This window comes from Telopea speciosissima, chromosome 7 (assembly GCF_018873765.1).
Source record: "Telopea speciosissima isolate NSW1024214 ecotype Mountain lineage chromosome 7, Tspe_v1, whole genome shotgun sequence".
NCBI lineage: Eukaryota > Viridiplantae > Streptophyta > Magnoliopsida > Proteales > Proteaceae > Telopea > Telopea speciosissima.
In genome coordinates, this window is record NC_057922.1 from 5,946,164 (window position 1) to 5,959,333 (window position 13,170).

The 13,170-nt window shown below is 37.3% G+C and overlaps 1 protein-coding gene across 2 annotated transcripts; it reads left to right on the plus strand.

The window, feature by feature from the left end:
* Positions 1 to 803: 803 nt before the first annotated feature.
* LOC122667119 (26S proteasome non-ATPase regulatory subunit 12 homolog A-like) lies at positions 804 to 10,298 on the plus strand. Of its 2 annotated transcripts, XM_043863320.1 has the most exons (13): positions 804 to 1,075; positions 1,244 to 1,438; positions 2,324 to 2,431; positions 2,550 to 2,654; positions 2,866 to 2,922; positions 3,038 to 3,234; positions 4,949 to 5,048; positions 5,145 to 5,257; positions 5,361 to 5,514; positions 5,601 to 5,678; positions 9,587 to 9,805; positions 9,931 to 9,977; positions 10,034 to 10,298. In XM_043863320.1, the coding sequence occupies exons 1-11, from the start codon at positions 1,073 to 1,075 to the stop codon at positions 9,803 to 9,805; spliced, it is 1,329 nt and encodes a 442-aa protein (XP_043719255.1). In that variant the 5' UTR covers positions 804 to 1,072; the 3' UTR covers positions 9,931 to 9,977; positions 10,034 to 10,298. The 2 variants fall into 2 exon arrangements, with proteins under 2 accessions (XP_043719255.1, XP_043719254.1); XM_043863319.1 differs by having other exon boundaries at positions 9,931 to 10,298.
* The last annotated feature ends 2,872 nt before the right edge of the window (positions 10,299 to 13,170 follow it).

Here is a 13,170-nt window from a genome sequence, read left to right on the forward strand (position 1 = left end):
TTTTTAGATTTTCAAGGTGTCCTTAGGAAGCAGAAGCAAGGTGACTGCAGCAAGAACCACAAGGAACAATGTCGTTGGGTTTCATAACCGTTTTGTTAACTAGGTAGAACAATGTTAACACTTTGATTAAGTTTTTCTATTATGTTCATGTAATTAAACAGGATAGATGTTTGATATCGGTAACTAAATTTGAAAAACATGTGGGGAGTACAAATGTGGATTTGAAATCTGGTTTTTTGCTTCGTAATTTATGTTCTATTTTATTCTAAAAAAAACAAAGAATGAAAAATTATGATTATTTTTTTCGGTAAAAGATTCAAAATTAATTCTTAAACAACATTAAAATCACAAAATTTTCTTTATAAATTTATTCATCGTTGTGCATGAAGACTATGTTTGGATGTCAAGAAAAGAAAGAAATAAAGAGAAGAAATTTAATTAATTTTTTTTTAATTTAAGAAGGGAAATAGACACATAAAATCAATCATTGTCTATTGTCTTATTGTGTTTTTTTTTCTTTTCATGACAACCAAACATAGCCTAATGAAAAGACATTCAGAAGATCGAATCACCTACCCGTATGTACCCGTATGTGTACATTGCATGTATAAATGATGAAATCTATATTATTTGGTGCCATGAACATGAATGGGCATTTATGAAAATAAGAAAGACAAATGTCATCACCTCACCATACATGAAGGCATGAAGCTACAAACTTTGACCTTAGTGACACGTGTTAGGATTAAGAATGGGAATCATGTAAATTTCATCCTCCCACCGGTGCTGCGTAGTTTGCCTTTTTTGGTGAAAACTGGGAAAAGCTTTTGGTTTCCGCTCGATCACCAGCCTGGCTTAGGGTTACTAGTTCTTCAGTATACCCTTACTTCGATAGTTCGATATCACCGGCTCTCTGTTCAGTTTTCCGCTTTTTGAAGCTTCGAATCCACCGGGTCTAGGGTTTTCTTATTTTTTATCTTGTAGGCATCGACAAAATTCGAAATTCTCGATCTCTCCCTTTGGTTTTCTTCACTTTGCTGGTTTTGGAGTTTCAAACCAAATCGATTCAGCAATGGTAAATCTGCCAATCTTTTCGACTCAGTCCCTTGTACCCTCTTTTTAATTTTCGTTTTCTGATCTTTAGTTTTTTCTCATTTTGGTTCTTTATAATTGTTTGGTTACTATGCTGGATTTGTTTAATCTTCATTTTTTTTTTCTTTTGCCCCTCTTTTCGTACCTCTAGGAAGGAGGAGGCAATCTAGATGCTGCCATAGAGTCTCTATTGAATGTGGAGAAGCAGATGAGGCTTGCAGCAGACGTAGCTGGGACAAGGAAAGCTGCTATTGACATTCTTCAACTGTGCTTTCAAGCACGAGCTTGGAAGACTCTTAACGACCAGATCATTCTTTTATCGAAGAGAAGAGGTCAACTCAAGCAGGTAACAGACATAGACAAAGTAATAGTATAAGGAAGTTCTTTGGCTTCTAGCTAACACACAAAATTACTAGCATAGCGTGAGAAAGGCGCTTTAGTTTGAATTGGATACCTTGATTGGTGCAATTTCCAAATTTGTTGCCTCAGAGCAGAGGAATTGGCAGTTCGTGGTATTGATGTTATATCATAAAAAATCTGTGACTTAGGGCTTGTTTCCCTGGCTTCAAATTACTTAAAATTTGTGGGCCAATTTCTTTTGAGACATTAACTGTGACATTTAACTAGTTAGCACTGTGATATATTACCGTGGAATTCAGAAATGAAAAAAAGGGGAGCTGTGGCCTTAATTCTGTCCCATGGTAATTTAGTTTTCGAAAGTCTTGATTAAATTCTGCTTCACTGAGTGGACCATGAAAGAAAATTATTTTGTTGGTGTTATTGATGGAATGTTTACATTTCACACCATAAAGATGCTGGCATGAATGGTAAAGAAAAGCTGATTTTAATTGATGTATCAGTAAGGATTATATAACTTGTGGCATTGTATTAGAACCTTCAGAGATGTTCTTTTCTGGATCCTTCATCTTATTTCTGGACTTGCTATTTATGGCACACATCAGCTATTGTTATTCATTAACTTTTTGAAATTTGACACTTATGCTTGTTTTTACTTCATGTACTGAATTTTAAAGCAGTTACTTAATTATTGATTATGCTTGTGAGGATTAATAATTCTTATGCCTTATTTGACAAACATCTTTCTGAGTTTTCCTGTATTTCATACTGGTGAAGTATTTTGTCATAAGTGATATTTCTGTTGGACTCTTGTGTGTAACATTGTCGGTGGAATTGGTTCCTAATGTTCACAGTTTCTCTATTTGTTTCTCAGGTAGTAACCGCAATGGTCCAGCAAGCAATGCAATATATTGATGAAACACCAGATATTGAAACTCGTGTAGAATTGATCAAAACACTTAACAGTGTATCTGCTGGGAAGGTGAGAGTTTATATATATTAAAATTAAAATTTTGTGCTGTACCTTGTAAATTATCCCTCCCCAAAGTTTTTCTTTTTAGTTCTTGCGATTTTATTGGAAGCTGTTAATTATTCTGTAGATATATGTTGAGATAGAGAGGGCAAGGTTGATCAAGAAACTTGCAAAGATTAAGGAAGAACAGGGCCTTATCGCTGAGGCTGCTGATTTGATGCAAGAAGTTGCAGTAAGTACTATATGCTGTTCTATGAGCTTCTAAAAGATTTCCATCTACAAGACTTGCATTTACTAGTGATCAATGCTGGTTAAGTTTATTTGAAAAAATTTAGTGGCATTAAAGCAGAACAGGTGTATGAAATACGCAATTTGTATATGCTATTATTGCCCTTCATTAATGAATACTATTATTTTCCTTTATTAATGATTTTGTATTTCAGGTGGAAACGTTTGGAGGAATGGCAAAAACGGAGAAAATAGCATTTATCCTTGATCAAGTATGAAAATTACCTGAAGATCATTAGGGGACTTCATTTAGAGAAGGATGGTCTTTTAGGACATAAATATGATGTTAACATGTTGTCAACTGACGTGTGATTTAAATTTTTCTAGGTTCGTCTATGTTTAGACCACAAGGATTATGTGCGTGCGCAGATCCTTTCAAGGAAGATCAGCCCACGTGTTTTTGATGCAGATACTTCTAAAGAAAAGAAAAAGCCCAAGGAAGGTGATAATGTTGTTGAGGAGGCTCCTGCTGATATACCTTCATTATTGGAGTTGAAGCGAATATATTATGAATTAATGATACGGTATCTCTCCATTTGCTTAGTCCTCTTTTTTATTTTGAATACTGTCTGTGGCACCAGGGATGAGGTTTCCTATCATTGGATTTACTTAAATATTATGAGGAATTCTGATTGTGTTTCCACTGCTGCTCTAATGTCTAGTGGATTCTGGGGATTTTCTGTTTCAAACGTTTTTTCAGATGCATAATTTTTTTGTTATGTCCTTGTTGAACATAGATTTGATATTGATAACTCCAATAACGCTAGTTCTTTCATGAAATGTAGAAGCTAATAGACTTCCAGTGTTCTGTGAAATTTTTTTTGATCAATTGAACTTTCTTCTCAAAGAGCCATGCTTCTTTCATGTTTGAAAGGACCTGTCTAGCTATATTGCTTCTGTAAATGAGTCTTATTTCATAATTTTAACACACTGGATTCTCCCTGTTTAAGGCTAGTTGAATGGATTTACCTGTTTTTTGTAGAGATTGTCATGTTTGTGTCATTGCACTCATATGTTAATTGGTGACAAGAGTTTTACCTATTACTAAGAATGGGACGTACGGCCGTGTTGATAGGGGGATGGTATCAGTTGGGATGAAAGGGAACAAACCTGACACGGTAGAAGCATTTTTCCCCCAAGCTCAATTTAATTATTAGAACCTGTCACGTGTGGGTTTAAACTCTGATAGGTTGCAGTTAGTGCAGTACAACTGAGGGATAACTTTAGTAGTTAAATGTTAGGTAGAAACTAATGGTGGTAAGAAAGGAGAAATAAGGCTTTGTTACTTGGGTTGGGAAAGGCGATCAAGTATGGGTATGTGTCTATAGGGCTGCTTCACCTGACACTTGATACTTATGACTGGGGGACAAGTCTCCTGAAATGGGTACTTGTATGAACTTGGCTGGAATGTGTGTGCATAGGGAGGGTTAATCTTCTTCTTTGTCTTCACAGCCACATTAGACTAGTAGATACGTCACCAAAACATATCCCATAGCCGTACCTCTCTATTATCATGTTTATATGGGTATGCCAAGACTCTGGGTTACAGAGATAAGTGTTCCCTTTTCTATTCTTTTTTTTTTTGGGGGGGGGGGGTGGGGGGGTGGGTGGGGTTAAGGGGTGTGGTGTGTGTACAAGAAACTTAGAGGCAGCAGTGGGAATACTTGGGGGGGGGGGGGGAGGGAAATTAACTGGGCAAAAAGGTATCAAATTTGCAGCAGAGAATGGTAATAGAAAATTGAAAGAAATACTGAAAAAAAAAAAAACTAAGGATCGGTTCTGCTGAACAGACAGAGCTGGAATCAAACGAATTGATGGATTAAGTAATTCTTATGTGAACACTTCACTAAGGATGGTTTAGCTGGCCTATCTTTGTGCTCGTCTGAGTCAATTTAACTGCCCTCCTCAGGGAAAATCTTAATATGGGCATCTTAGAGGAATATGATTTGGAACATGTAATCTGGAATTCACATTGTAATGACAAGCAGTTTGAATTAACATGGGATAGGGGAAATGTTAGTTATTCTATGTTCCATCTTCTTCATTTTCCCAACATGTGGGGCCCACAAAAAAATTTACTTTCCCCATTGCCTGCACATCCAAAAGTGTCCTGAAGGAATTAGAAGTGAACAAGTTATGCTGATATGGACAGTGAAATCACTTATAGATGTAAGGTTTATTGTATTTGGCGTTAATAAAATTAGCAATTATGTAATTGGTTTCATTTTTTTTGTGTAGGTACCACTCCCATAACAATGACTACCTTGAAATCTGCCGTAGCTACAAGGCAATATATGAGATCCCTGCTGTGAGAGAAGATCCAGCGCAATGGATTCCAGTAATGGCAATTTGAGTTTATTCTTCTGCCACGAATTGTCTTTTGGATGGGTTCTTCCCATGTTTCGTAATTTCCTGACAACATTTCTTCTCTTAGGTCCTCCGTAAAATTTCCTGGTATTTGGTATTGTCACCACACGATCCAATGCAGTCAAGTCTTCTTAATTCTACCTTAGAAGATAAGAATCTTTCTGAAATTCCAAAATTTAGGTACATCTTTTCTGATCTTTTTGATTTTGAAATGACATTTTTCTTTTTCTCTTTTGTGTATTTGTTTCTTCTTATGCCTTTGTATGCTGTCTTACTATCTCAGGTTGCTCTTGAAACAGCTGGTCACAATGGAGGTGATCCAGTGGACAGCCCTTTGGGAGGCCTATAAGGATGAATTTGAGAGCGAGGAGAATATGCTTGGGGGTTCCTTGGGTGAAAAGGCTGCAGAAGATCTAAGACAGAGAATTATTGAGCATGTAATGATTCCATTTGTTTAAGGTCATTGACTTGTCACTTCATATGCCTCCTGATATTCAATTATTTTGGCAATTAATGCTTGCAGAACATACTGGTTGTGTCCAAATATTACTCGAGGATTACCCTGAAACGACTGGCGGAGCTGTTGTGCCTCAGTGTCCAGGTTTGATGCTACAGAATATTTTATGTTGAGGTTTTCCTTTTGGTAATTAGGCATATATGTTTCTTCATTCTAGTTACTCTAGTGGACTGCTATCATCACATCATACTTAAAAGTATTATACCATGTACAAAAAAAATTGAGTGTTCAGTGGAGTTTATGATTGTGTTTTTCCCATTTCACATCATATCTGCTGCACATGAGAATGGTATACTCAAGCTATTAGTGGTTTATTAGTGAATAGACTTTGTTTAGCTAATGAAAATTTTTGGTCACAACATTGGAGCTGAGATGCTAATTTAATAAGGGAATTATCATCGCCACCCCCAGAGTTACACCTTTATTTTAATGCAACCCCACTAAGTACCCAAATATCAAAATGAACCCAAAATCTAATGGGGTTAACTGTGAAATACAAATGACTAAAATACACTCTACACTAACCTAGTCATCCCCGTCCCCGTCCCTGGGCTCCCCCGGCCCTGCTGGCATTTGCGCCTAGTGAATCCAACATCCACTCCCAGGCCACATCTCGCACCCAACAGATGGCCACCACTGCTGCAACCACATACCCAATCACGGGGGAAGAACCATGGCTGAAACAATGGGGGTCGGCCTCTCTGAGCCAGGGGAAGAAACCATGGTTACATCACCTCTTCCATCACCGGTAAGGTATGATTTCCCGATGCCTTTCCTCTCTCTCTGATTTTCTTCTCTTTCCTTATTCAATCTTCAACGATTCTATCTCTACCCTCTTTCATTTTTTCGATTTTCATTCTGAAACCCTTATTCCATCATCACTGATCCATTCCACCTCCACCTTCTGCCCTTCCAAAAGAAAACCTAACCTAGTCTTCCCACCATCTCCACCTGATGATCCACTGACCAAATATCATCTTTCTCTATTTTTCTCCCAACCAAAAATCCATTCTCTCATCCTCCACTGGTCTTCCAAAACCCACCGATTGAAACCCCTACCCATTATGACTGAATCCATTACTAACCTACCATTACCATTCCACTGTTGCTAAAATCGCCTTTTCATTCTTCACCTTCTATTCTCTTCTATATTTTGCAGCCATTACACCATTACTGTGGTGTTTCTGTGACCGTACAAACCTATCATTTCGAGCCAGATTTTGCATATTACATTTGCGGAAACGGGTTTAATATTTTAAAGCTGTAACAACATTCTCCACAGTCCCAACTAAACTCTTGAAGAAAATAAAAGCAGGGATGATTTGGTTTTCTAAGCTTACAAGACCCCTGGGTCTCTGGAGAGGATTTTGGCAAGGTCAATGTTTTGAACACCCACAGAATGGAAGAACTCAAGTTTTGGAAGAAGGGTCTCTGTAGGTTTGGCAAGGTCAGAGTTTTAAACCGTTCACCTCTGTTCTCCGGTTGCAGAGGTGAGTGGTGGCTACAGAGATGAAGGCTTCTTCGTTTGATTGAGGAAGAAGAACTTGCTTCACTTGTTTTAATTGGAAGGGTATAACAGTCTTTGAGACTAATATTACCTGCTGACGTCACCACTTAACAGCACTATACATTAACCCCGTTAGATTTTGGGTTCATTTTGATATTTGGGTACTTAGTGGGGTTGCATTAAAATAAGTGTGTAACTTAGGGGGTGGCGATGATAATTTCCCATTTAATAATCAGGATACTTTAATTGCTTGTTCAAACATAATTGGTTCCAAGGATATCATAATCTAATATTCTCTTAAAGTAAGTATATATTCCAATTTTCAAAATTCGAATCAAGGTTTAAAGTATCGGTATTGGGTATCGTATCGGTCGGGTGATTTTAAGAGACGTATCGTATCGTATCGTTTCGGAGATACGTATCAAACAATACAAATATGTATAGAAATGGTCAAGATACACATGGAAATACATTTTTGGAACAAAAAAAATATAAATAAAAAATATATAATAAGTGTCATGCATAAAATCTAAAATGGTGAATAATGTATACCAAACTAGTGCATTAAATTGAAATTGTTATAAAAGATGAAGTTTCTCACATGTTGTAATCGTCTATAGCCATGAAGAGTATTGGATGATGCAAAGGATGATGTTGTAGCACTCCTTGATGCGTTTTTAGTTTAAAAGTGTGAAAAACCAAGATTAAATGCAAGGTTTTAGACTCTTGGTTGAGAGTTTTCCTTCATTTTTTCATTAGATTAGGAATTGTATTGAGTCTATAGTGAAAATGGTTTTTTAATGGAATGTATCAATGGTATTGGTACGTATCGATATGTATCGGTGCATATCGGTATGTATCGATACGTATCGGAATGCATCAAGCTGTACCAGCCGATATGTATCGATACGTATTCAACCACCCACTGAACCCTTTACTAGACCATCGATATGTAGCGGTTGTATTGTATCGTATTGGTCCGTATCGGTCTATACAATTCGAGACAATTCATTTTTTTTAAAAAAAGACATCGGTATGTATCGTATCGGTATCGACCGATACCGATACGCATCAGTCTGTATCGTATCGTATCGGTCGATACTTTAAACCATGATTCAAATTACCAAAATTCCCTAATAAAAGTGTTTTTATTGAAGAGACTTCTCTTGTCCCAAGCATTTGATATGTATTTTTCTTTTACAAATGAATATATATACACATTTCAAAATTTGAAGGAGCTCAGCCATGGGAGTATTCTGCTCTGTAAACCAATGAATTAACCATTTGTTGAACTTAGGGTCCCAGCTCAACCATATAGACAGCCATTTTTTAACCTTGAACCTTATGTTGTCAGTGGTTATAAGTCTCCCAGCAAAGTTGAGTTGTCAACTATTTTCTGATGCTTTATACCCGCCCATGTGAAAGTGGGCCTCTGATAAAATTTATTGGGAAGATGCAAAGTTTTGACCAACAATTAATTCTTCATGCAGCAGATATTAAAGCCATTAAGAGAAGCTTCTCTTAGCTAGAGTGTGTAAAGGATATTTTCCGTTTCTTTACGGAGAAATTAGCCTCTATTCAGGATTTTTTATCAAGGGCTGCAGGAATACATTGATTACCTTCTCATATGACTGAGTGCCAACAGATCAGCTGGTCAGTTGGTTGAGTTGGCAAAACTGGTGAAAATTCATATGTGAGGCTACATAATATTGTTGTCCTTTAGGAGGCTTCATTATTTATAAGAAAAAATCACACATGTTTTTTATTTCCTGCACCATGTGAATATAAAAGTACAATATCGATTTCTTTTTTCTGAACTTCCAAACTTGAAAAAAAAATCAGGAAATTGATTGATTGTGCACTTAATCTCATTTTGCCAAGCTGTGAATCTTATATAAGCGTCTATTTGTCTTTGGCATTGTATCTGTCATTTTCTTTTCTGGACAAAAAACTTGAACCCTTGCATTTATCTGTTTTTGGATAGTTGTGATGTGAAGGGGAGATGTAGCTTGATATGGCTGCTTGAGAAACATAATATTGTAGAAAGTAATTGGTGGATGTTGCCAAAGAAATTCATTTGGGAAAATCCCTCTGGAATTATATGCTGAAACTGTACTGCAAGCTATATATGAAAATCTCTTGGTGAAATATAACTTGTTGGTCAGATTTATTGTGACGCTAGAATCACCAGTATGCTGTCTGATATTTGAAAGAGGTGGTAGCAGCATTCTTCTCTTTGTATCCGTAACGTGTTCCGTGCAACTTGTTTAAAAATTAATGACAAATATGATGCTAGGGCTGTTTCCTTTTTTTTTTTTTTTTTCTTTTTCTTTTTTGTTGAGGGTCGGCTGATTACCCTATCATTTGCTCCTAACATAAAGATAATAAAAGGATACTTCTCTGACTGCTTGAGATACTATGTGTGATTTTTGTCCATTGTTTTATGTTGTCAATTATAGTGGTTTCATTTCAACATTTCTTTTAGGAAGCTGAGAAGCACCTCTCAGACATGGTTGTAACCAAATCGCTAGTGGCAAAGATAGATAGACCAATGGGAATAGTCTGCTTCCAGACAGCCAAGGACAGCAACGACATTCTCAACTCATGGTCAATGAATTTGGAAAAGTTGCTTGATCTTGTTGAGAAGAGTTGCCATCAAATCCACAAGGAAACCATGGTTCACAAAGCTGCTCTGAAAGTCTAGGTCAGTGAGAACTTCCTGCCTTCCCCCCCCCCCCCCTCCCCCCCTTCCCCCCCAAAAAAAACTAAACACAAAAAAAGGGCCTTAATATCATGAGTCTTCATGCTGATTTGTTTTTCCTCTTACAGGTTTGTCTGACATCAGTTCATATGTTGCCACTGAGTGGGTCTGATTGGTTTTACATGTTTCTTCGGTTGCGTAATCAGTCAGAAATTTCGTTCTCTGTTGGTTGTCTATTGGACAGCCTAATGGAACAAAAAACTTGGTGCCCCTTGAAGTGGATTGAATTTAAGAATGTTGTATACTTAATGCATGCATGGTACCTTCCCGCCAATATACAAAAGTTATTGTTTTTAGCCATTGAAAAGAAGAGTTTTTACCCTTGTTTACCCAACATTTTGCCCGAGGAATGCTGGCAAGCTATGGGAAGAAACGTGTGCTCTATATTAATTTACCAACATTGTGGATTTGTGGCCAAGCAAATGCATTTTGAGAAGTCCAACTTTGTGGCTGAAGTGTCTTGATTTGATTGCAAAGCCAACTTTGCTGCTTTGAAGATATTATCACACCTCTATAGTTGCATTTAGAACATGTTACCCTTTTTTAATTGTTCGAGTTTTTAAGCCAGGGGTAAGAATATTTTTTTCTCGCTATTTTAAAGTGACTATTATGCAATTTTCAAGTACTTTCATTGTCTCGTATAATTTTTCAGTATATATGTAAAGGGCAAAAAAGAGGTAAGAAATTTTTGGTATGGGTGTGGCATTAAGAAAATCTCTATTTCATTGTCACGAAGATGTGGTATTACCGTTGAACTAGATACATCTTATGAATGAATGAACTAAGCGTGCGGATGTGCATTCTTCTGTTATACCGCAATTGCATCTGATGAACTGGACATCAATATGGGCTCGGATTTTAAGTTTTTAATGGGTTTTGTTTTTGTTTCTAGAGCTGGACATGAATATGGGCTCGGATTTTAATGGGTTTTGTTTTCGTTTCTAGAGCTAGTAATTGTATAGGAAATTATTGGAATTAATTTGGAGAATTTGTTGCTTTTGAAAATGGGTCTTTATGTTTGTATTGCAAGCAAACAGTTTACCAATAAACCTTGTAACCTTACTTTATCTGTCCCTAATATGTATTTTTACTTCCATTGAGCGGCATATGAAACAATGACACTGTAGCATGCTAGTTTAATTTCTCTCCCCCTTTTCTCTTCTTCCCCTTAGCCAATTCTGTTGCCTGTGCTTTCTTCCCTCAGTTTCAACCATGAGCTGAATGATCTCTCTTTTTCTTGGAGTTTGCAACTTTGTTAGAGAAGTATTTGCACAGAAGTAAAAATTATTACTGCAATTACCTCTTTAATCAATCTTCTACCCACCTTCGTGTCTCTGCCACAGCACCACAAGGATCTCAAAACCATCTAGCTTACACACCCCTAACAATAAATAAGGGAAAAAGAATGCCATCTGGTTTTATCTGGTTTTCTCTCCTGCGCCCAGACACAGGAGTGTACGGAAGTACTACCCTTGCAACATTGGTAACCCTTTAATGCTTACTTGTGTGTTCCCATTGGCTTGCATGAGCCTCTTGCCCATAATTAAATTCCAAACCTTTGACTGAATTCTACTCATTACCATCGGAGAAGATATTTCTAATCAAGATAACTCAACCAAAAACAATGACCATTGTAACTAGCCATTTCAATTCCTTTTGTTCGACTTCTCGAATGGTCATGGGTTTATGGCAATGCCCATCAGGTGGACAACAGAATTGCACAACTGAATCACAAAGGACATAGGAGTGATAAAAATAAGGGTAAAGTACAAGTACCCCCTAGACTGCACCCAATATTCTTCGTACCTCCCTAAACGGCTCAATATTTCACATACCACCCCTCAATATTCTACGTATCACCCCTGCTTTACACCCCAAATGCCAGATAGATCCAATCTGTTAAATACCACCGTTAGATACCAAAATTTTGACCATTTTACCCTTTGCTCTATTTTCTTAAATCTAAAAAGACTTAATTACCCTCAGTTATTTGTTACCCTAAACTAATTGAACATGACCATTTTACCCTTTGTTTTATTTTTATAAATGAAAAGACCTAATTGCCCTTTATGTATTACCCTAACCTAATTTGAAAAGACTATTTTTCCCCTAAATATCTGTTCCTAAAAATTCCAAAATGCCCTCATCTTCCCCAAATCATCATCTTCTTTTACGTACCCACCACCACCACCTCCACCGCCACCCACCATTAAAGAAAATAGATAGTCTTTTCGAGCGAGGGAACTCATTCCACAAGAGTTTGATCGACTTGTGATTTTAGGGGGAGGTTTCAAACTGGAAGATCTATGGACTCCACATAACAAGTGCCCCAAACAGCAAGTGGAGAGAGGGTTCAAAGTCTGAAATCAAACCCAACAGAGGATATGGAACCAACCATTATTGCTCGCCTTGATCTCAAAACCCCACTTTTTGTTTCGATCTGAAACTCAGCAAGGAAAGTCGCTCCTTTGTTTGTGAACACTCCTCCAAATCTGAAGCTGAATGGTCCAAGGATGAGGGACATTTCAACTATCTTCCCTTTTCTCAGATTACCACCCAAAACAGGAGATAGAGTGATCCACTTCAAAGAATGATTGCAGCAGAAATCCAAGGAAAAAAAACAAGAACGAAACAGAATGGAAAGGATGGTAATCAAACCTGAGGAGAACCAGGAATGAATCGAGCAGGGACAGTGAGAGAAAGAGAAATGCAGGAGCGTAATCACGGTTCAGTTCAAACTTGTTCCAACTGACTGTTATTTTTAATGGTGGTGTTGGTGTTAATGGTGGGTGGCGGGGTGGCGGTGGTGGTGGTGGTGGTTGGGATGTAAAAGAAGATAATGATTTGGGGAAGATGAGGGCATTTTGGGGTTTTTAGGAACAAATATTTAGGGGTAACATAGTCTTTTCAAATTAGGTTAGGGTAATACATAAATGAGGGCAATTAGGTCCTTTTATTTATAAAAATAAAACAAAGGGTAAAATGGTCATTTTCAATTAGTATAGGGCAATAAATAAATAAGGGTAATTAAGTCTTTTCAGATTTAAAAAAATGAAGCAAAAGGTAAAATGGTCAAAATTTTGGCATCTAACGATGGTATTTAACGGATTGGACCTATTTGGCATTTGGGGGTGTAAAGCAGGGGTGGTACATGGAATATTGAAGGGTGGTATGCAGAATATTGAATCGCTTATGGGGTACGAGGAATATTGGGTGCATTCTAAGGGGATACGTGTACTTTACCTTAAAAATAAAGATGACTCAGAAGAAGAAAAGAGGATCAAGGCGACTGAGCAGGGGCGAGCATG